The sequence below is a fragment of the Cervus elaphus genome, chromosome 24 (assembly GCF_910594005.1).
Source record: "Cervus elaphus chromosome 24, mCerEla1.1, whole genome shotgun sequence".
Lineage (NCBI taxonomy): Eukaryota > Metazoa > Chordata > Mammalia > Artiodactyla > Cervidae > Cervus > Cervus elaphus.
In genome coordinates this window covers 68,064,188-68,086,890 of record NC_057838.1, presented here as the reverse complement: position 1 = coordinate 68,086,890, position 22,703 = coordinate 68,064,188, and the positions used below count along the sequence as shown (strand labels likewise).

The window sequence follows — 22,703 nt, the reverse complement described above, 5'->3', positions numbered from 1 at the left end:
AGAGTTGTTCTTAGAACAGAGATTAGGAATTCACAGTTGAGCCTGACTTGGCTTCTTGCTCTGGTTTTTCATCATCTTCAGTTCAGTTCAGTCGCTCAGTCGTGTCCGAGTCTGCGACCCCATGGACTGCAGCATCCCAGGCCTCCCTGTCCATCACCAACTCCCAGAGCTTGCTCAAACTCATGTCCATCAAGTCAGTGATGCTATCTAACCATCTCATCCTCTGTCATCCCCTTCTCCTCTGCCTTCAATATTTCCCAGCATCAGGGTCTTTTCCAGTGAGTCAGTTCTTCACATCAGGTGGTCAAAGTATTGGAGTTTCAGCTTCAGCATCAGTCCTTCCAATGAATATTCAGGACTGATTTCCTTTAGGATGGACTGGTTGGATCTCCTTGTAGTCCGAGGGACTCTCAAGAGTCTTCTCCAACACCACAGTTCAAAAGTGTCTCTATTCTTCAGCGCTCAACTTTCTTTATAGTCCAATTCTCACATCCATACATGACCACTGGAAAAACCATAGCTTTGACTAGATGGACCTTTGTCAGCAGAGTAATGTCTCTGCTTTTTAATATGCTGTCTAGGTTGGTCATAACTTTTCTTCCAAGGAGCAAGTGTCTTTTAATTTCATGGCTGCTGTCAGCCATCAGCAGTGATTTTGGAGCCCAAGAAAATAAAGTCTATCAACTGTTTCCACTGTTTTCCCATCTATTTGCCATGAAGTGATGGGACCAGATGCCATGATCTTTCATGAATGTTTTCTGAATGTTGAGGTTTAAACCAACTTTTTCACTCCTCTTTCACCTTCAAGAGGCTCTTTAGTTCTTCTTCGCTTTCTGCCACAAGGTTGGTGTCATCTGCGTATTTGAGGTTATTGAGATTTCTCCCAGAAGTCTTGATTCCAGCTGTGCTTCACCCAGCCCAGCATTTCACATGATGTACACTGCATGTAAGTTAAATAAGCAGGGTGACAATATACAACCTTGACATAACTCCTTTCCCAAGTTTGAACCGGTCTGTTATTACATGTCCAGTTTAAATTCTTGCTTCTTGACCTGCATACAGATTTCTCAGGAGGCAGGTCTGATGGTCTGGTATTCGCATCTCTTTAAGAATTTTCCACAGTTTATTGTGATCCACACAGTCAAAGGCTTTGACATAGTCAATAAAGCAGAAATACATGTTTTTCTGGAACTCTCTGGCTTTTTCAATGATCCAGCGGATGTTGGCAATTTGATCTCTGGTTCTTCTGCCTTTTATAAATCCAGCTTGAACATCTGGAAGTTCATGGTTCATGTATTGCTGAAGCCTGGCTTGGAGAATTTTGAGCATTACTTTACTAGCGTGTGAGGTGAGTGTAATTGTGTGGTAGTTTGAGCGTTCTTTGGCATTGCCTTTCTTTGGGATTGGAATGAAAACTGACCTTTTCCAGTCCCGTGGCCACTGCTCAGTTTTCCAAATTTGCTGGCATATTGAGTACAGCACTTTGACAGCATCATCTCTCAGGATTTGAAATAGCTCAACTGGAATTCCATCACCTCCAATAGCTTTGTTCATAGTGATCCTTCCTAAGGCCCACTTGACTTTGCATTCCAGATGTCTGGCTCTAGGTGAGTGATCACACCATCATGGTTATCTAGGTCATGAAGATCTTTTTTGTACTGTTCTTCTGTGTATTCATCATGTTATTTCCTGTTTATTCTTAGATCGTCACGGACTCTGCTTCTGTGGAGCGTTTGCTGGGGAAGACCGACGTCCAGAGGCCCCAGGTGGTAGAGTACTGTGTGGTGTGCGGCGACAAAGCCTCAGGTAAGTAAGCGGTGGTCAAGCTGGGTGCACCTCGGGGGCCAACATCACGACCAGATCCGGGTGCGGGGGGGTCAAAATGTGACTGTACTTTTCTTTATTGGAATGATGATGTCCATAAGCAGATCAGGTTGTCAGATTATAGGAATCAAAAGAAAAAGTCAAGAAACTGAGTCTGTGATTTGTAAATCATGGTTCAATGTTGATTATCTTTGTACTAGTAAGAAGGTAATCAAGACTTCCCTCATGGTCCAGTGATTAAAACCATGCCTCCACTGGGTTTGATTTCTGGTTAGGGAACTAAGATCCCACATACCTTATGGCCCAAAAAAAAAAAGTAACCAGTCATGAGCGTAGTTACCATCTGTCCAGTGCTTCGCAGTTTCACAGGATGTGCCTGCTGTCCGTCCTCCCTGGTCCTCACGGCAGCTCCGTCTCATGCCCTCACTGTCACCCAGGTGATAAACAGGAGGGAACATGCCCTACGGCTGGAGTCCCAGGTCAGGAAAGGCTTGGAGTCACATTCGTGACCTCGGTGGTTGAGCATGTGCTGTCGGATAAAGAAAAGGGGGGTCCAGCTGGCGGCCCAGCCCGGGGAGCATAACGCGCACGGCCCCCGTGTCTCTGGGGACACACTCCTGGGCCTCCGTGGTCGGGAGGGGACGAGGGGACTTGAGAAGAGGCCTGGCCCCGGCGGGGGCCGTCGAGGGTACTGATGCCGGGGACACTGACCGTGCTCTGCATCCTTAGCAGCTTTGGGTACTTGGTGGCCCTGGTTTGCAAAAGCCAGGTGAGCCAAGCCTCTGAAGAGGAAGACAAGCCCCGGCCAGGAAGGTCCGCTCCAGCCTTGCCCGCTCCTGCCGCAGCGCGCTCCCTTCTCTGAGCCTCCCGCGCAGCCTTTGTCCTCTTGCCCTTGTGTTCAGACCTCTGGGCACTGGATGTGCTCTTTTCTAGTCACTTCCTGACAGGCCTGTCTGACCCCTGCATCTCTGTATCCCCATCTTCTTGCTCAACAAGGAGAGACACTGGAAAGATTTGAGCAAATGAATGAAGCTTCAGCATGCCAGAGGCCACAGAATCTGCTCAGCTTCCCCCTTCTGGGCTTAAAGCTCACCACAGGCTTGCAGTGCCTTTGTCTCCAGATGTGAGAGGTCACTCTACGGCCTCGAGAGCCCAAGGAAATCCACTGCAGGGAAGAGAAAATGATGTGTGCAGAGTCAGTTCAGCACCACTGTTGTTAGAGGCCCACAGTTGGGGCCCCCAGCTGCATGGCTGGAGAAGGGCCTCATACGTCAGAGCTGAGGGCGGTGGGTTGCTCTGCAGCTGCTGTCCCCAGTGACCGTGTGAACGCTGACCCTGCAGTGTAGTCGTGACCCTGGGTTACAGGGGAGCGTGCCGGAGTCCGTTCCCGCTGGGGCTGTGAGGACAGGTAAACTGACGGGACCCTTTCATGTGGGAGGGAGTCAGAATTCAGAGACCGCAGAGTAAACAAGCTCAGAATAAAGAGCTGTGTTCGGGGCGTGTGTCTCGAGGACTGGGGACCCCCGTGGGCCGCAGGCATGGTGGCCTTCCTGGGGCCTGGCCGCGCGGTCACAGCCCCCACGCTGCGTCCTCTGGTCACGCCCCCGCCCCCAGGTCCGTCTACAGCAAGGACGGGACTCACAGAGGCAGTGAACGTGGGCTGAGACCCGGGGGCTGAGGAAGCACGGGCTGCTGTCAGCTCCGCGGCTCCCGGTGGGACAGGGCAGCTGAGGGCTTCCCAGCCGGGCCGCCCGCCCAGCCCTCTCCGCGGGCCCTGACAGGTGCCGAGCTCAGCCACGCCGTCTGCCAGCGCCGCGTGCCGTGTCCGGGCTTGCGGCCTGCGTCATGGCCTCGCTGGCCCCTCTGAAGGTGGGAGGAGAGCGTGTAGGCCCAGGGGCCCGCGTAGTGCTCAGGCCTGCGGTTGGCCTGTGGCTGCCAGCACGGGAGCCCACACACCAGGCCCACAGACGTGCCTTCCTCTTTCAGGCCGCCACTATGGGGCTGTCAGCTGTGAGGGCTGCAAAGGTTTCTTCAAAAGGAGCGTGAGGAAAAACCTGACCTACAGCTGCCGGAGCAGCCAAGACTGCATCATCAACAAACACCACCGGAACCGCTGCCAGTTTTGCAGGCTGAAGAAGTGCTTGGAGATGGGCATGAAGATGGAGTGTGAGTAACAGGGCTCACGCCCACAAGCTTAACAAGAGGGAGAACGGGAGGTCTCGGAGATATACCAAGGAGACCGTGTCCGCCGGCTTCGTTCCGGTTCACCCTCTGGGCCAGCTCGGTGGTGTGGTGACGCCGCCGCTGGGCAGGGTCAGTTCCCACACTGAAAACCTCGTCCCGACGTGCGGGAGCCAGCGTGTGTGTGGGGAGCAGACACAGGCTCTGGGGTGAAGCCGAGAGAACGCAGCCCCGGCCCTGCCCCGGGCGCTGGGGGGCCTGGGCACGGCACGCGGCCTCGGATCCTCCGGTCCCGCCTGTGAAGTGGCGCGCTTGTCCTGCCGCGCCTGGCTCCCCTCTTCCCCCGAGGAGGTCTGTCTGGTGGCTTCTGGCACGCGTGTGTGCACTCGCACCGGACACCGAAGGGAGAGGCGGCTGCTGTGACCTCCGCCCCGGGCGGCGTGGGCAGCTCTGTCGGGCCCACTTGAGGGGCTCTTTCTCCCCCGGGAGAGAATCCTGCGAGCATCCAGAGTCCCCAGTGGAAGCTGGGCCAGGCATGTCTGCCGTGGAGCTTATCATCCCCACAGCGGCCAGCTTGGTCGAGGGGACCCCACCTCCCCCCAGAGGGCGTGGCTTTTATGGGTGTGGCTCTTTCCTCTCAACACGGGTGTCTCTGTTGTCACTTAAGCTGTGCAGAGTGAACGGAAACCCTTTGACGTGCAGCGGGAGAAACCAAGCAATTGTGCTGCGTCCACTGAGAAGATCTACATCCGGAAGGACCTGCGGAGTCCTCTGATAGCCACGCCGACGTTCGTGGCCGAGAAGGACGGGGCGAGGTCAGTGCCCGTGAGCAGCCTGGGGGCCCCTGGGGCTGACACGGGAGGCGCCGGTGCTCCCTGTGGGGGCTGACAGCCCGCCTGCAGGTGTCAGCCCACCTTGTTGGAGCTGCTGCGGTCATAGCCCTGGACAGGCCCGCAGAGGGTGGACTCAGGAGGGGGGTCAGGATGGGGTCAGAGCTTCCTGTCTCAGGGGCTCGGATGACGTGCTGTAGTTCAGATATCATCCACGCAGGAAAACGGTTGTTCCATGAGTCAGGATCGGAGCTCTGGCAGTAGAGATAAAAGGCCTGAGATCCAGGTGTGGTCTGGACAGTGCCGTGGGGTCAGTTTATTTGCTGTATTTAACGTGACCTCTAAAACCTCACTGTAGACAAGCAGAGGGAAACGGGAATCCCTGTTTTGTGCTGTGGCGAGCCCCAGAGCTGGGCCTCCCCTGCTGGTGCTCCGCGGTCAGGCGGCATCACTGGTAGAGGCGGGGAGGCGCGTCTGCGTCCTGTCTCGGGCAGGCCCGGCTCCGAGCGCGTCTCCTTGCAGAGCAGGGCTGGCGGCTCGCTGGGCGCCGAGCAGGTGAGCGCATCCTCCTGCCTGGCCCCGCAGACGCGCAGGGTCAGTGCCGCGTGAACTCTGCACTAAACGCTGGAAGCTACTCTGGGTTTCTTTATGTCTTAACTAGACAAACAGGTCTTCTTGATCCAGGGATGCTTGTGAACATCCAGCAGCCTCTGATCCGTGAGGACGGAACGGTTCTCCTGGCCACGGACTGCAAGGTGACGTCGCGCTCGCGCCCTTCCCGCCCTCTGTCTCCACATGCGTGCTTCTCTGACGCCAGCGCCCGCTGGCGGGTGGAGGGTGTGCCCTCCCCACCTCCGTGTCCTTGGGACAGCCGTGTCGTGACGGGCCAGCCGGCAGGGCGGGCTGCTCGCGGGCACAGCGTGTCAGGAGCTAGAGTTCGACTTGGTGAACGTTCTGTGGTTCTCCTTCCTTCTGAGGTCTCTCCCCCGGTAGTGCACTTGGGCAGGCTGCTGGCAGGCTGAGGAGGTGCTGCCTCTCGTAGGATGGCCTTTGGTGCAGCCCCTGGTTCCGCTGTAGTGGGTGACCGCAGGAAGAAGTCCCGCCGGGGTCCTGACGGCTCTGACAGGGACAGAGCGAGGCTGCTCCAGGGAGCCCAGTTTGCAGACAGAGACACTGGCAGCCTCCTGTGGAGGACGCTGAGGAGAGGGCTTTATCCAGGCAAGGGGCGCAGTGTCTCTGACTGCAGTCCCTGCCACAGCCCGGGTGACGGGGCCGGCAGCTGCAGTGAGCCCGAGGGGCCGCTCCAGAAGGAGCCCCGAGCCGACAGGGCTGGCCTCACTGTCCCCCTCAGAGCCGGAGCTGGGCCCCGGGGCCCCGTCTGCTCGTGCACACGCGGTGCGTCCTGCGGTGTCCTCCTGGGGCCAGGGGAGGGGAACGAAGGCTGAGGGCCGCTGAGGCCCGATGGCCGCGCCCCCGCCCCGTGTGCCGCCTGCCCCGAGGCCGGGCCAGAGCCGGCACACAGCAGGCGGGGGTGCCGGAACCTCGAGGAGGTCAGCTCCATGAAGCGTGCAGCACCCGCTCTGCCACTGCTAGCGGCGCGGAGTTGGCTGGGGAGAAGGAGCACAGACAGGCTGGGCGGTCGGGGTGAAGTGTGCTGGGGACACAGGCGGTGCGCCGCGCCCTTCCTCCCGCACGGGGGCGACAGGACCGCCCGAGGCTTGTCGGGTGACGGGGCGCGCACGGAGCCCTGAAGGCGGCTGTTCTCAGGAGCTGATCGCGGAACTCTTTCCTGTGAGATAGTTACACATTCAGAATCATTTACTCTGAGTAAAAGTAATGGTATCTGGAAAACACCACCGAGACCCACGCTCCCTTCGCGCCCTCCGTCCGCAGGGCTCCGTCCTGCAGGGCAGTAGCTCAGGGCCGAGGGCGCGCGGGCGGGTGTGGGCGCAGGGCGGGCGCAGGCGCGGGGCGTCTCCCCGCGCGTGTCTGTCGTGTGCTGTGCTCACGCGATGGAGACAGCAGGTCTGTATTCTGGTACGTGGTGGCTTTGTGACTTACCACTTCTCTGTTGATGATCTTCTCTGCAGATTCTGGTCTTTCACGTTTATAATCAAGACACAGCGGACGTTTTTGTTTATGTACCTTGATTTGTTTATTTGTCTATTTTTTGGCTTTCTTTTTTAAAAAGTTGAGATATTAATTCCCACACCTGAAAAATTTACCCTTTAGGCATATAATCTGTGGTTTTCAGTATATTACCATAACTGTTACAGCCGTGCCTACTAACGCTGGAGCATCCCATCAGCCGGAGGCAGACTGAGCCCTGTAAGCAGTCACTGCCCTTCTCTGCTCCCAGCCCGTCAGCCCCTCGTGTGCCTCTGGCTGGGGTTCTCTCAGCACTGGGCCGTCACACAGAGGGCGCTGCGTGACACCTGGCCTCTGTGACCGGCTCTTTCTGTAGTGGGGTGTTCTCGAGGTGCACCCCGTCCTGGCCTGTCAGTTCTTCCTTCCTTCTTGTTCCCCAGTAATGTGCCGATAAACAGCTGTGTCCTGTGTGGTTTATCCGTTCGGCAGCTGATGAACTTGCGTTGTTCCTGCTTTTTGCCTCTTAGCAATGATGCTGCTGTGAACACTGTGTACAAGCTTCTTTGTGCACGTATATTTTAACTTCTCTCACATATGTACCTAGGAATGAAATCTCTGTGGTCATGTAACAACTGTACGTTTAGATTTTTGAAGAGCTGCCAGACTGTCTTCCACAGCAGCTGCACCATTTTGTATTCCCACCGCAGTGTGTGAGGACCCCCATTTTCTCCACGCCCTTGCCAGCACTCGATATTACGTCTTTTGACTGTGACCATCCTAGTCTGCGTGATGTGACATCTCGTTATAGTTTTTATTTGCATTTTTAACCAGCTTATTTGTTTTTCTGTTATTGAGCTGTAGGAGTTCTTATAGCTATTCTGGCTACTAAACCATTATCAGATGTATAATTTGCAAAAAGTTCCTCTCATTTTGTGGGTTGTCTTTTGTGTGGGGGAGGAGAGAAGTTGTCTTTTTACTTTATTGATAATCTTTTGAAACACAAAGGTTTAAACTTTGGTGACATCCAGCTTACCTGGATGTCATTTTATCTGTCACTTTGTTCTGTCGTTTTATGTCGTGTGTAGGTCTGTGTAACTACCATCACAATCAAGATACAGAACTGTTTTATCCCCCAATTCCTCTCACTGCCCATCGTAGTCACACCTCCATAGCAGCTGCTTTCAAAACAAAGTTATCCCTTCATTTCTCTGAGAGTCGTGTGTGTGTGTGTGTGTGTGTGTTCGTTCCCCTTTAATATCACTGTTTTCCGGGTAACAGGCTGAAACAAGCCAGGGCGCCCTGGGCACACTGGCAAACGTCGTCACTTCCCTCGCAAACCTCAGTGAATCCCTCAACAACGGTGACAGCTCAGAAATGCAGCCGGAGGACCAGTCTGCCAGTGAGATTACTCGGTACGAGCCGGTGAGCGGAGGCGCCTCCCGACACACAGCCCCTGCGCGCGAGGGTGGCTGGCAGCATGTTGATGCCCACCCCGTCTGATGACGGACTGCAGAATTGTCACAGGCCCCTGCGTGTCTGTCTGCTTCGTTTTCACTGTGGGGATGTGGACCTGCTTACGTTACGGGATACAAAACAGTGTGAAAACTCTTCCTTCCAGATGATGAAGGAGACTGAGTGATTCAGGGACAGCTTAAAGTCCAAGCACACTTGTCACTGGTTATGGGACCTAAACGTCAACAGTGCAGTCCCGTTCTTGCTTGTGTGTTAGCCTATTTGTCTCAAGTAGTGAGTCCAGAGCGGAGATAGACCCCTCAGGGTAGACGGATACTGACGGTGAGATGGCGCCGGCTGGTTGGACGCCTGTGCCCCTTGCCAGGTTACACGCCCTGCAGCCGGGCTGTGGGTTTGCTCCTGTTCCGTTGGACCTGCCGCTCCTGCCCGTCATGCCCGGCCAGGCGGGGGCCACTCAGCGGCAGCAGTCCTCAGGTTCCCTTGTGGTCTGGTAGAAGATGCCACTCTGGATCCAGTGGAAAGGGAGCGGAATGTGAGTTAGGCCAAATTCCAGTTCTAGCACTTAACTCCTGGTGGTTTTGACAGAGTTAGCACTCACATCTCTGAGACGGAGGGAATTCCACCTTGGAGAGTATTTCTGTAAAACAGAAATTACGTGTGAGAACAAATAACGTCTAGCTTCCTGTCTGAGACCGTGTGGAGACACATGTGACGGCCACTGCTCCTCCTCTCAGGCAGAGTTAACTGTCTTTCTCCCGCTGTGCTGTTTTCCCAAAGGACGTCTCAGCTAGAGCGCTCCTCCTAGAAGCTGGACTTTCAGCACACGCTCGCTCCCTTTCTGCTTGCAGGGCATTCGATACCTTAGCAAAAGCACTTAACACCGCAGACAGCGCCTCGCCTCCGAGCCTGGCAGACGGGATCGACGGCGGCGGCGGCGGGGGCATCCACGTCATCAGCAGAGACCAGTCCACGCCCATCATCGAGGTCGAGGGCCCCCTCCTCTCAGACACTCACGTCACGTTTAAGGTGAGGGCTTCCACCTGCCGGCCGTGGTTAAAAACCAGACCTGGAAGTGAGCCCATCAGGTGGTGGCAGCCTTCTCGCCCGTCTTTGCTCACCTGGCCGTCTGGCTCTGCCGCTGACCCTGGGGCGGCGTGGTCTCCTGTCGCCGCCAAGACAGGCCGAGGCGGGCTGTCCTGCCTTCTGCCCTCCCGCCCAATGGGGCCACAGAAAGTAGCGCTCAGATACGCCTGGAGGCTGGTCAGGTCCCCAGGGCTGCCCTCAGCACTCACCTCCCGAGCCTCACCTCTCTTGAGGACACTCACTCCCAGGCTCCCTGAGCGCCCCAGTCTCGAGGTCTGCAGACTGAGTCTTCAGTTCCTCAGTGTTCTCCACTAGAATGGTCTGGTCAGCCACCTAGGAACACGTGAGTCCCTGCCCACAGCTGCCCAGGGGTCCAAGGGCAAGGGTCCCTGGGGGGATTCCAGCTGCAGAGGCAGTCGAGCCCTTCCGGGACAGAGGGGTCCTGGGTCCCAGCCCGCCCCCCAGGCTCTGCTCTGCTCTCCCTCGCTGTTCCCTGAGGCCGCCTGCCGGCTCACTCCCACTGGAGTTAGACCTGAACCCGTGGCTCTGAGTGGAAATGCTGAGAACCAGTACCAGTGCAGGGAGGCAGCGTTGGGAAACATGTCCTTGTGGATGAGCTGGCCCCGTCCCCCAACTCCAGGCCTGTCAGACCCTAGCTCACTGGGCGGGCCCGCCCCGTGGGGGGGGTCCGCGTGGGGCTGGGTGCTGACAGGCCCCGGGCCGTGTGCCCTCTCCTGCAGCTCACAATGCCCAGCCCGATGCCCGAGTACCTCAACGTGCACTACATCTGCGAGTCAGCCTCCCGCCTGCTCTTCCTCTCCATGCACTGGGCCAGGTCCATCCCCGCCTTCCAGGCCCTCGGGTGAGTGACTCTTCCCCCTCGTGACCCTGGCAGGACCTCCCCCGCGCTAGGAACGGCCTGGGGGGGCCTGAGGGCCCCCCAGTGAGCTCCTGTGAATAAATAGTCAGCAGACGGGTGGCAAGAGACCACCTTGGCTGCCAGGGCTCTGACTTCCCCGGCCTTTACTGTGCCTCCTCAGGCGTGGTGCCGGGAGCAGGGACAGAGTGGACGGAAGGCAGATGCTCCGAGGTCTTGAGGCCAGGGTGGGGGCCCCCCATTGGGGGCCTCTGGGATGACAGACGGTCTCAGGGGGCCTCACCCGCGCTGTCCTGAGTGGAGACCCCACCCCTCCCTGGGCAGCGACATGTCTCTAGCCTTGGGGGCTCCCCTTGGTCACTGCGGCCTCTGGGGACAGAACCACCCAGGGCTGCTGAGAGTAGGCTGTCCTCAGAGGGACTTCAGGCGGGCCAGTCGTGTGGACACGGCGTTCGTGGAGAGCAGGCCTGAGCCCTCCAGAGGCCTCTGGCACATGCACGCCGATGGGACTCGGTGGGGTGTGCGGGGCTTGGGGCAGGGGCAGCGGCCCCACGCCCAGCCTGCCTCTGTGTCCCCAGGCAGGACTGCAACACCAGCCTGGTGCGGGCCTGCTGGAACGAGCTCTTCACCCTCGGGCTGGCCCAGTGCGCCCAGGTCATGAGCCTCTCCACCATCCTGGCCGCTATCGTCAACCACCTGCAGAATAGCATCCAAGAAGGTAGGGCCGGTGCCGCCCCAGGCTATTCCTACCCACCTGCTGCTTTTCCTGTGAAGATGAAAGGGAAAAGGTGCTGAGTTCTGATGCAGACATTCAGTACTGTTTTCAGAGTAGTCACCGCCTCTGTCTTCATCTTCAGGGACAGGTTACCCTTTTGTGCAGCTCACAAACCCTCACGAGCCTGTGGATTAGAAACTGTTCCTCGGGGTGGTGTGTGGGAGACCAGGTCCCAGGGAGGTCCCTGCCTTACCCTGGGGAAGCAGCAAGTGGGAGCGCTGGGCCCGGTCCACGGCCCCCTCGCACAGGGGGTGGGTGGACGCACGGCTCTCTGTGAGGTCGGGGCGTCAGGGCTGGGAGGCAGCCCGTGGTCCCTGCGTGCTCACGGCGCCCGGAAGACTGGCAGGTGCCCGCGCTGCCCAGGGTCTCGGCTGACCCTGCGCATCACACCTGTCGCCGCGCTGGAGCCGGCCGCTCTTCCCATTGGCCGTCCCGGCGTTGGAGACCGGGTGTGAGTCACCTAGTCACACCTTCGTTTTTCTAGTTACTTCCTTCGGAAGTTACATAAAGGTAACTTTTGTAACCTGTAACATTTTATTGAGTTTTAGATTTGTTCACAAATGAGCTTTAGTTTTCTTTCTAACTGAACATAATAACACTGCCTTCAGCAGTATACTGTCATGAAGTCTAAATCAGACAGTAGATAAAACTGTTGTAGCAACTAAAAAATGCCGAGGTGTTCAGGTCGGCACGTTTATTCAGTGCCTGCCTTGACAGGGTCTGGCGTGTGGGCCTCGGCGCGTGCGGGCCACAGGTGCCGCCCAGGGAGAGTCGGCCGTCCCAGGGGTGGGGGTGACAGCGGAGTGGAGTTGGGTGCCTGGAGCCACCTCACCTACAGCTGCAAAATGGGGCTCTTGAGATAACTGGGTTTTCATTTAAAAGTGAATTCTCTCATTTTTTCCAGTCTGTCCCCTTCAAGAAGCTAGCTCCCTTACTGTTCTTACTAGCCTTTCTCAGAGGATGTGTGTGTTGATTTCTAGATAAACTTTCTGGAGACCGGGTGAAGCAGGTGATGGAGCACATCTGGAAGCTGCAGGAGTTCTGTAACACCATGGCGAGGCTGGACGTGGACGGCTACGAGTACGCCTACCTCAAGGCCATAGTGCTCTTCAGCCCCGGTAAGACATGCGGTGGCCACTGGCGGCGGGTCCCCACCGGGGTCTGCCGATGGCCCTGCACGCGGGCCTGTTGCCCGGCCGTCAGCAGGCAGAGCGCCCTGCCGGCCCGCGCGGCTGCGTGTCCCCACTCTTACTTAACGTGAGCAGGACAGTTCTTAAAGTTGTTTATATAGTAGTCCCAATGTTGTAGTATCTTCATGTGTTCAGTAGATGTCATTTGAACCCTAACAAACGGATCATTTGTATCTCATGGGCCAAACGAGACCACAGCTTACAAAATTGAGTATACATTTGGCCTTTTGTATCCACGGGTTCCACTTGGGTGGATTCAACCAACCGCGAATCAGAAATACTCAAGGAAAGGGCCTCCCCTGGCCGTCCAGTGGTTGAGACTCCGAGCTCCCAGCGCAGGTGCCCAGCTTCAGTCCCCGGTTGGGGAACCAAGTTCCCACATGCTGTGTGGCCAAAAAAAAAAAAAAAAATCCAAGGAAAAAAATGTTCCAGGAGTTCGAAAGTAGCACAGAGGGGATTTAAAAGTATACGGACAGACATGTGTAGGTTATGTGCATGTTCAACATAAAAGACGTCAGCGGATCTGCTGTGCGCGGGGGTCCCAGAACCAATCCCCTGTAACTACCGAGGGCCAGCTAGACCGCACCCACTGCCCTCTGCTCTGGTCTTGCTCTCCACCAAGTTTTAGGTATGTTAGCACACAGGCCAGTAAAGACAGAGCCTGCACACGTTTACCCACTGTCTCTGCAGAGCAAAGACCGTGTGTGGTCACAGCAGAGGCGGCGGCGGGACCGCGGGGAGAGACTGGCCGCAGCCAGCCTCACTCGCCGCCCCTCAGCCATCCTCTCTGAGCCTCCTGAGAGGCCGCTGGGTTAAGTTGGACCCAGCTTAACCTCTCCACCCCACACCTCCCAGCCGCCTACTCAGAAACAGGAAAATAGCTAACAGAATGGGAGACACTACGTGATGACGTGTCTAGAAAGCAGGTGGTGATTCCTGATTTCGCATGTATGTGTTTCCTAGAGTAGAAAGCCACAGGTCTAGAGCCAACCCTGGTGGGGTTGCGGAGGCTGGTGTGCCCGCTCGGGGCCAGGCCCCCCTGGGAACCTGCAGGTCTTGGCAGAGCAGAGGAGAAACCAGAGTTCTAGCAGCAGTGTCTGACCAAGACCAGCCCCCGGAGCGCAGTCTGTCGCACTTGAGAAGTTTGCCAGAAGTCTGATTAAAAATAAGTACTGAGAAGTCCACACACAAGGCTTTCCGAATACAGAGGGCAATTTGGGGTACTTTTCTTCTTCAGATCATCCAGGTTTGACCAGCACAAGCCAGATTGAAAAATTCCAAGAAAAGGCACAGATGGAGTTGCAGGACTACGTTCAGAAGACCTACTCGGAAGACACCTACCGGTGAGGCACACAGGCGAGACGGGGGCGAGGCTGGACCTCGCTGAGATGTCAGCTACGCTGGCCTTCCGCTTCGGGCAGCCCGGTAGAGCCTCTGTGTGACCACATGTTAATGCTTGCGTTTTCTCGGTGACCGTGGACTGCGGAGGAAGCCCAGGAAGCCCCGGGGAAGCCCAGGAATCAGGAAGCCCAGGCCGTCCCCGTGTTGCTGGGTGACTGGGCAAGACCTGGGCTTGCCCCTCTAATTCGAGGGGTTGGGAGTCATCCTCTCCTCTGGGGCTAACAGTGTGTGTGAGACCGCCCCCGAGTCCAGAAGAGTCAGCAGCTCTGACCCTGGCTCTGCACCTACTGAGGAGACAGTGCTAGCTAGAGCGCTTGACAGAAGAGTCCATTGACAAACTAAATCCGACCCCTACAAAGCGCGATTGGGTTGTACAAAATAATTCACTCCCTGCGTAAATTGGTATTTTAAAAACTCCTTTATTCAAGGGCAAGTTTATCATGTTTGGGCCTCAGGGACCTGTGCCCAGCGTGGCTGGCAGAGAGCCTGCTCATGCTTTAGGCATGCTGCCATGGCCAGACACAGCTTTTGCCAAAGCAAGATCCATTTTCTACTAGCATCTTTTTCACTTAATACTCAGCAAGTATGTATATATTCTTAGAGTCGTTTTCCGTGGCTGAGGAGATGCCGCAACTTCCCCATCATTTCCCTCCTGATGAAAGTGCCCTGCAGTACAGTGTCCCGGCGCCCACCCCTCTGGGCGCTGCCTGTGGACTGGCCCATCCGGGTTGCCGCAGGACAGGGCCGTGCTGTGCCCTCCTGGGGTTCCTTCAGAATAAACATCTCACTGCTTTCCTTTTAATTATAATGCTAAGTGAACACTGGAAATTAGAGCAACACAGAAAAAGTTTCGATGAAATCACTTAAAATCCCAATACCCAGAGGTCAACAGTTAGCATTTTTGTGACTGTCCTTCCGAGTACTTTATTTACACGCACACCCAAATGTTATTCATGCTGGTGCGCATCCTGCTCTTAAGTTCTTATTCAGCTGTGTGTCATGGGATTCTTACCAGTGAACAGACTTTGATTCTCCTCCTTAATGTGTGTAGTGATTTGACACGTTAGTTTAACCTACCTTCCATTAACAAGCTTCCAGGTTTTTCTTTTTGGTGGGGTTGGGAAGAGTTGTTATAAACAACGAAGGGAACACATTGGTACGTAATCATTGCACTCATCATAAATCCCTACAAGAGCAACTACTGAAACGAGTGGACAGTGGGTTTTGGGTTCGGTCCCGAGGGCTGCAGACAGGCCCTGTCTGGGGGAAGCCTCAAGTGCCGCGGCCCGGCCCCCTCTAACAACCCCCCTCTTACAGGTTGGCCCGCATTCTCGTCCGCCTGCCGGCACTCAGGCTGATGAGTTCCAGCATAACGGAAGAGCTGTTTTTCACTGGCCTCATTGGTAATGTTTCGATAGACAGCATCATCCCCTACATCCTCAAGATGGAGACGGCGGAGTATAACGGCCAGATCACCGGAGCCAGCCTATAGCGCAGGCCCGGCCTGCGAGGAGCGCCGGCTGCCGGGCCGCTCAGACAGACAGTGGAGTAGTGGGGTTTGGTATGCGCAAGTACTCCAGCACGTTAGCTGTCCCCAGCTGGCTTCTCCTTAGCTGTTAGTCCCAGACAGTAGCCACTCAAAGACTAGCAGGATCCTCTCCTGCCATAAGAAATGTTTTAATGCCTTTTGATGAAGCAACAGATTTTGAAACAATCTTTTATCTCAATTTGTATCCAGAAATTCTCAAAGGGCAAAAAAAAAGCAAAGTTTTATAATGTCAGAGACTAGTATTAAAACTAAAAGAACCTAAGAGAACGGTATGTGTGTATATATTAAAATGTCCTTGGAATAGCTACTAATTACCAGGGTAATAATACTAGCACTTTCTAAGCACTTATCGATGTATGATGTTAGCAACACCTTGCCAATGTGCAGGGCAGATGGAAACTGTGTCTGTCTTTGCCGAAATGCTAATGGTTTCTGTGAACACGCAGTAGGGTACAGGAGACAATCACTCACGCGTAAGGAAGCGAGGCGTCATTCCTGACCGTGCGCACACGCTGCCGGCCTCGAGCCGGGTCCCGGGAGTGCGGCGGCACACGCGTGCTGGGCTGAGCGGGAAGCTTCCTCGCCCGAGCAGATGCTGACTGCATTCCCTGGTCTGTGATGGGCCTCCGCGGGCTCCTCCGTGACTGGTTCTCAGAACTGGATTCAACCACCAACTCCTGCGGCAACCGAAAACATCGCTGCATCACCTCTGCCGCTCACGGCAGACGGAGTGGTCTGCCCAGCAAGTGCAAGGTGGGCCTTCTGAACCCTTGTCGGGGCCTCCCGCCCACATGTCTTCGGGGGAGGGCCGGGAGGGCTGTGACATCCGCGGTGGAGCCACGCGGCACGGCTCTCTTCGTCTCCAGGCCCAGCACCACCTCGGGCCGTGGGCTTCTCGATGGTCCTGGCGCGGCACACTGGGGTCCCCTGGGGCTGAGTCTGCAGATGACCCCTGGAGATGATGGATCAAAGGCAGGCTGCCTTCTCCTTAAAAACAATCTTTAACCCCAAAGTCACCTTAGTGACCGTCGTTTTATTAAAACAGAATGCAGTTACTGGGAAGTTTACCTAGAGGAAAGTGCTCGTAAATCCCCCTGGTTGTAAGCAAGCAGCATCAGGTGTCCACACCCTCTGTGTGGCCCAGATTAAGGAAGTGCAGCGAGGCCAGGTTTGCATCTCCTAAAGCTTTGGATCAGATGGCACCTCCTAGGCCCAGGGCAGGCGAGCAGCAGGGTGGCGTGACGCCGGGTCACCGCACGGGCCCATGGCAGGACCAGACGGCACACCGTCGCTGTCGGGAGCACTTAGTCATTAGTGGGAATCAAGTGGGAACAGTGTCTCCAACTTACAGATACTCTTGTTTGTATCAATTATATCATTTACTGTTCATGCTTTAAAGCATATCTTAGAGAAAGTGTAGTACCCATTGTAAAATGATGGAAAGGATTTAATATTGGCAGCTTACAATTTTGGTTTTCTAACTTCAAAGTGACTTAAGTTTCAAAATTAAGATAGGAAACTGGCCAAGAGGATGACCAAGGTGGGTCTGTTTCATTTCTGCTTGGGAAGCATTTTTGCAGAGGCATTCTGAAGCATTTGTGTACGTCTTACACAGTGAGGTGCACACTTGTCTGTTCTGATTTTTGATGTAAGCACGTCTGAGGCTCCTCTAGCAGCTCCCTGGGAACACACATCGTCTTGTGTCACATCTTTCGGGTCTGAGCGCTCTGTGATGGTGAGAAGGTCAACACTGGCCTGCTCTCTGGGGCATCGTCCTGTGTCTGTGAGGCCTTTACATTCAGGTGGCCTTAGGTATTAGGACAGCTTAGCCAAGACCTGGGCTGAGGTGCTGTTGAGACAGGCTGGGAGTAGAAGGTGGGACGGCGGAGAGACAGTGAACACTGGGATAGGCACGTGCCCCGCGCCTGCAGGACGCCCTGGGAGAAACGCCGATTTTAACCGGGTCTTGCGCTTGAGTCCCAACGCTGCTGATGGCTGACTCCAGTGGACCATTCTGGGCTTTGAACACTCCTCTTTCGTGTCCCAGATTGCCTTGGCCTTACTTTGAAGTGGCCTTTTCTTTAAAAATTGGCTCCACACTACCTGAATTCTCACCTCCCCCAATCATCTCAAACCTTTGACAGCAGGCTCATCCCTCTCCTGTCAAAGTGGCTAAGAGGAGCCCAAAGTCAAAAATTAGAGAGACTGGAAGCAAATACTTATCCTCAACTTTCACAGGGCTCTTCACCCGTGAGTGGTTTGAGAGACTGCTTCAGGGAAGGGAGAGCGGCCTCTGCATCTGAGTGAAACAGCCAGGATGGGGTTCTTGGTGGCCTGTTGACACCCGCCGTCTGGGGGCCCCGCCGCAGAGCAGAGGGGACGAGTGCCCCTGAGGGAGGTGAGGATGGACGCACGGTGATGCTTCCTGAGGAAGCGGGCTCTGCTTCAGGGGCGTTTCAGACGGTGGGGACAGTTACATGTTGAAATGTGTGGAGTTCACTACAAGTTCATTACATAACAAGACGATATAAAGACCAAATTACTCAAGCAGGCATTTTCCAAGGTATTCCTGGAAAGTATTTTTAAGGAAGTGTGTTACTGCCCTTCTGATTTTGAGAGAGGTGTGTGTGGTTTTTTGTTTTTTTTTTTTTGGCGAGGGGGGTGGCTACCTTATTTATTCTCTAACCTCTGCCGGGAGGCTGTGGTCAGGGTCCTTTTGTGGTCCGGGTTTTCGTATCTGGTCTCATGTGCAGTCACTCTGAGGTGTTCTGTGATCACCCTTGAGAGGGACTGGTCTCTAGCCTGTCAGTATTAAATGTGGACTCTGGCGAGGGTCATGGTGGCAGAGCCAAATACTCACCAGGCTCTCGCGGTATCTGCTACTTTTATCCTGGCCCTCTGGGGGAACGCCCAGCAGAGCACTCTTGCTTCCACCCTGCCCTCTGCCCGCCAGGCAGCCCTTGGCTGAGGACCCAACTTCCAGGGCCTGAGGATGGACGAGAGCCTGGGAGCATCCTGCCCGTTTTCCAGGGGAAGTGGCCTTGGGTGCAGTGGGGCTCCAGGTGACATTTCAGCTCTCCTGAGTCCAGGGAAGGTGGCATCTTCTGATGCGCGCATCTTGACTTTGGAGGCCGCTGCCCTGCGCACCCGGGAGGGTCCGACAAGGCTGGGCAGCCACCCACGCCCTCCAGTGTCCCACTTCCCTTCTCCACTGGTTGTGCGACTCTTAGAAAATGTCTTCACTCTGATGCAGATTTGCAGAGTCAGCCTCTCATCACAACAGAGTGGTCTGAGTCTTTTGTACACAGGGTCCTGGGCTTCCTCACCCGTGCCTCCTGCTAACGGGCACTTCTGTGTGTCCAGCCCTGGGGTCCCTTCAGCAACGTTGTGCGTGTACAGATTTATAGGCTTGTATGACTGACTGAATGTACATGTGTTTATACCTTCTCTGTATGTACAGTGTATATAGCATATGTGTACATAGATGTATATTATGTATACAGACACGTAGCCAGCCTTCCCCTACGTTTTACAGAGAATCTATGATAGAGTTGCTACAGTCATTGACGTGGGTGTTCCTTGGTCCCTCAGCAGAAGGATGGATTTGCTGACATTTTCATTGGGGTGAGCCTGGCTGGGAAAGGCCCCGCCCTCCACCAGGGCCAGGAAGCTGGAAGACATTAGTTTATCCCAATGTCCAAAACGAGGTGGGGACCTTTAACCTAGTTGTTATACATCTATTTATGGCCTAACCGGGAGGACCTTGGTAGGTAGTGGTGTTGGCCTCCCCCACGACCGAGAGCAGGCTGTGTGGTGGGCCCTGACTCCCGGTGCGGTGGGAACAGCCCACGCGTGCTCTGGGACTCAGCGGACAGTGTATGCCGCCTCTGACCATCTCTCTACCACAGCTGCAAAACAAGCATTCTTTAAAAATAAGCATGAATGTTGATGGCTAACTCCTTTGGCATATAAATTACAGATATTTCTGTAACTGTAGCATGTGAATAAAATTCACTGCCCTTATTCCTTTCTATAAATTATGTTTCTAAAACTTTTAAATTTCAGATAAAAACTGCATTCTAGTACAGTTGGATACCTTAATGCTACAGATGCCAAATTTCCCCTGTTCAGGTCTGTCCTGATGAATTCTCCCCGTTAATCGAGCTTTAAGCCGAGACACCGCACTCGGGAGCCAGGGCCCAGCGATAGTTTCCCACGCACCTGTAAGCAGGAGACCTGAATGGCGGGAAGGTTGAAAGCTGGCCTGCTGAAAGAAATCACCAGATAAGTACGAAAACTCAGACACCACAGGTTACTTAAAAAAAAATCTAAGCTTATTGGAATGTTTGGAAACAGCTCATTGAGACCGCAGTCCTCAGTGCCTTTTGTGAGACGGTGGGTGTGCGGCCTTCGGCTTCCCGTGGCTTTGATGTGACGACGCTCCTGCTACTTCAGTGGCCTCACCCAGTGGTGGTCGGACCTTTCCCACGTCCTTACCTGTTGTGACAATCACACTATAGAAGGGGGCTCTCCAGTTAAAATACAAGTGGAAGCTTGGCAGTCTCTAAGTGAATCTTTAGGAGTTCTCCTTGGGGCTATTTACCTTAACTAGTCTAGGAGTAAACTCTCAGTTTTAAGAGTATTTTAGGGGTGAAGAATGTCTGAGATACGCTAGGAAAAAAGGCTCAGCAATATTTATCGATTGACAGACTGTGATAAAGCTTAGCACTTGGGTAACATTTGGAAATGTATAAAAAACGGCTTTTCTTTAGAAAGCGTGTCATCAATTATTTTAACAACCAGAGCACTCACGGACTCAAATGCTGCTGCCACACACAACTCAAGAGCTGGAGTATTTTTCTACAGTCTCTCCATCCTCCCAGTTATCTTGTGAACCAGTGTTCAACTAGTTTTATACCTGAAAGCTGCACATTTTTCATAGTACAAACCATAGTTTTTACCTGTAGTTCAGAGCTCTCTGTTAAAATGTACCTGCATTACCAACCCTTTTAAAAGAAGTATGTTAAAGGAAAATTTGGGTGTTACTTTCTTGGGACCGTTTCTGTAACCTCTGCCCTTCACAATATAGAATATATTGTTTATGCCATCACATTTTAATTCCAGGTTTAAAATCTGTTGAAAGCTGTAGCTTAAAATCAGCTTTGTTTATGTGATGGCATTTAAAAAATAGCATGTTCTTTTTAAACTGAGTTTTATATCTAATCAATGTCTTCAGTCTTGAAGAAGAATTTGCATTGTTGTGTTTGTATATAGAGTATTGCAGTGCATGAATTAGCTTTATGCATTTTATTAAATGCTGTTTCAATGTGGCATTATTGTTGTGGCTTAATACTACTACCTAAATGAGGTTTATACTATTAAAGCGAATTAAAAACTAGTAACGCACGGATATCCTGCTTTTCATTTCTCCTCATAATGGTAACAACATCAGTAACCCTGAACCCCAGTCGTTGGCCAGGAGCACCTGGCTGCCAGAGCCGTACAGCTCTCTCCCCCCGTGTTCTGTGGTCTGCTGCGTCACAAGTACCTTTAAGGGAGGCGTTGGCGAGACCCTCCCTTCGGCGTCTTCAGAAGCCACACGCAGCTTTCAGCAGCAGAACACAGCCTGTGCCGCCGGATGCACAGACGGACGCGCAGAACCAGGCTTCCTGGAAGGCTGTCTGCGGTCCAGGGGGTAAAAGACCAGCCCTTGTGGTGTCATCTGACGGCTCGTTTTACAGGTGAGGATGCTGAGGTCCAATCAAACTCATGGCAGAAACCACTGGCAGCCGGATGATAGCTTTAAATGGCGTTGCCAAGTAGAAGTCAAAATGGAACTCAAACGGGTTACCTTCAGGAGAACAAGGCCAAAGACCATCTAGTGAACACTGCTTATGCAAATTAAAGTATATCCATTATAAGATCCTCATAGCAATCTTCTCTTACCATTGCTTCCTGCACATTTTAAACCCATCTTTTTGTCCCTGTTAAAGTAGGAAATAGGAGAGAATAATGCCCCCCAGCAGTGCTGATTCAGCCTGTTACCTGCTGCCTACAAAACAGCCCCGGAGAACAGCAGCGCCTTCCCCTGAGCTGCTGGACATCATTCTCTCTAGAGAGGGGTCCGCACCTGCCTTGGTTCCGGGTGATCCTCCTACTTGGCAGCCTTCTTAGGGCGCTCTTGTGGCCCATGGAGGGGAAGGCTGTTCCCATGAGGCTGTCTCACTGCGCTCTGGAGACCGAGGGGAAGGGAACCCACTCCCTGACAAGCCCAGCCGGCCTCGTCCTGAACCACACTCAGCGGGTGTGGTATCAGAAACAGGGCGGGACTGAGACCCCGGCCCCCCGGGGACAGGCTTTCCCCTCCGGTGCGGCGGTGGGGGAGGGCGCCGAGGGGTTGGGTTCCAGTGAAACCACCCCAGCAGTTAAGCCTGTGGCCATTGCGGAACCTGCCCATTCCTCCTCAGACCCGCACATTTAGACCATCTCCATGAAGGCGGATTTGGTACAAAATCACAGTAAATCATCACCCAAACATCAAACGTGAAGAGCGCCAAACTTCTATTATCCTGAGATAAATTTGCAACGTTTATACACAACATCTCGCGGCGCGCTCGGGGTCAGCCCAGGCCCTGTCTCCTGAGGCCTGAAACCAACACGACCAGAGCGCAGGCGGAGCGCCGAGCGCGTCCGCAGCGGGCCCGCCCGACCGCGCAGGAGGCTCTGCTCCGCGGGGGCCTGCGGGTCTCCCACAGCCGCGGCCCGGAGCTCAGGGTCGTCAGTGAAACGGGCTCGCCCCCGGGGTCTGAGGCGGCCCCACCGTCCCGCCTGGAGGGGCCGCGCGCGCTGGCAGCCCTGCCCACCGCGGGCCCAGACGCGCGTCTCCAGGCTGCGGCCTAGGCCCCCTCCCGGCCCTGAAGCCCCGGCCCCGCCGAAGGCCCAGCGGCCGGGGTCCCGCCGCGCTGCTCGGTGACGCGGTCTCACGGCCGTGACGGCGCAGGGTGTCCACTGAGCGGCTTGGCTGCAGCCCGGCCCCCGCGCAAAGTGCTTCCCACACGTGTGTAAAGGGGACCCTTTATTGCAAAGCGGTGGTCAGTCTCGGGGCACAGAACCGGGGCTCTCGGGGCCTCAGTCCTGGGCGCCGGCTCTCAGGGCGGCCTGGAACTTGCCGGTCAGCTCCCGGGGCAGCGGCACCACGGCCGGGCAGGGCACCTGGCCCTCCACCTCGCAGATGCACTCCCGCAGGCAGTACTTCCGGGGTCCGAAGTGCGCCGGGTGGGAGAGCTGCTCGCGCTCCTGCTGCTCCCTCCGGAGGGTCTCCCTGCGGACAGCAGAGCAGGGGGCGTGGGCGCCGAGCCGGGACCGGGCAGTGAGCCCCGCCCTGCGCCCCGCGCCCCAGGCCGCGGAGGAGGGCGCGCAGGAAGGCCGCGGG

The 22,703-nt window shown here is 55.1% G+C and overlaps 2 protein-coding genes across 6 annotated transcripts in view; one reads left to right on the top strand and one right to left on the bottom strand.

The window, feature by feature from the left end:
* The window catches only part of NR2C2 (nuclear receptor subfamily 2 group C member 2), a 108,594-nt gene extending 87,913 nt beyond the window's left edge, over positions 1–20,681 (top strand). For 4 of the 5 annotated variants that reach the window (XM_043886027.1, XM_043886025.1, XM_043886024.1 and 1 more), the window contains 11 exons: positions 1,704–1,806; positions 3,811–3,990; positions 4,673–4,820; positions 5,497–5,590; positions 8,202–8,335; positions 9,245–9,422; positions 10,220–10,341; positions 10,935–11,074; positions 12,112–12,249; positions 13,559–13,664; positions 15,040–20,681. In XM_043886027.1, the coding sequence (XP_043741962.1) occupies positions 1,704–1,806; positions 3,811–3,990; positions 4,673–4,820; positions 5,497–5,590; positions 8,202–8,335; positions 9,245–9,422; positions 10,220–10,341; positions 10,935–11,074; positions 12,112–12,249; positions 13,559–13,664; positions 15,040–15,214 (1,518 nt within the window). In that variant the 3' untranslated portion in view covers positions 15,215–20,681. The remainder of the gene's footprint in view (positions 1–1,703; positions 1,807–3,810; positions 3,991–4,672; positions 4,821–5,496; positions 5,591–8,201; positions 8,336–9,244; positions 9,423–10,219; positions 10,342–10,934; positions 11,075–12,111; positions 12,250–13,558; positions 13,665–15,039) is intronic. The other variant, XR_006337529.1, reaches the window with a different exon arrangement.
* A 1,652-nt stretch (positions 20,682–22,333) lies between these two features.
* MRPS25 (mitochondrial ribosomal protein S25) overlaps positions 22,334–22,703 on the bottom strand; it is a 46,724-nt gene continuing 46,354 nt past the window's right edge. Inside the window, exon 4 of the mRNA XM_043886030.1 lies at positions 22,334–22,592. Within this exon, the coding sequence (XP_043741965.1) occupies positions 22,400–22,592 (193 nt within the window). The 3' untranslated portion in view covers positions 22,334–22,399. The remainder of the gene's footprint in view (positions 22,593–22,703) is intronic.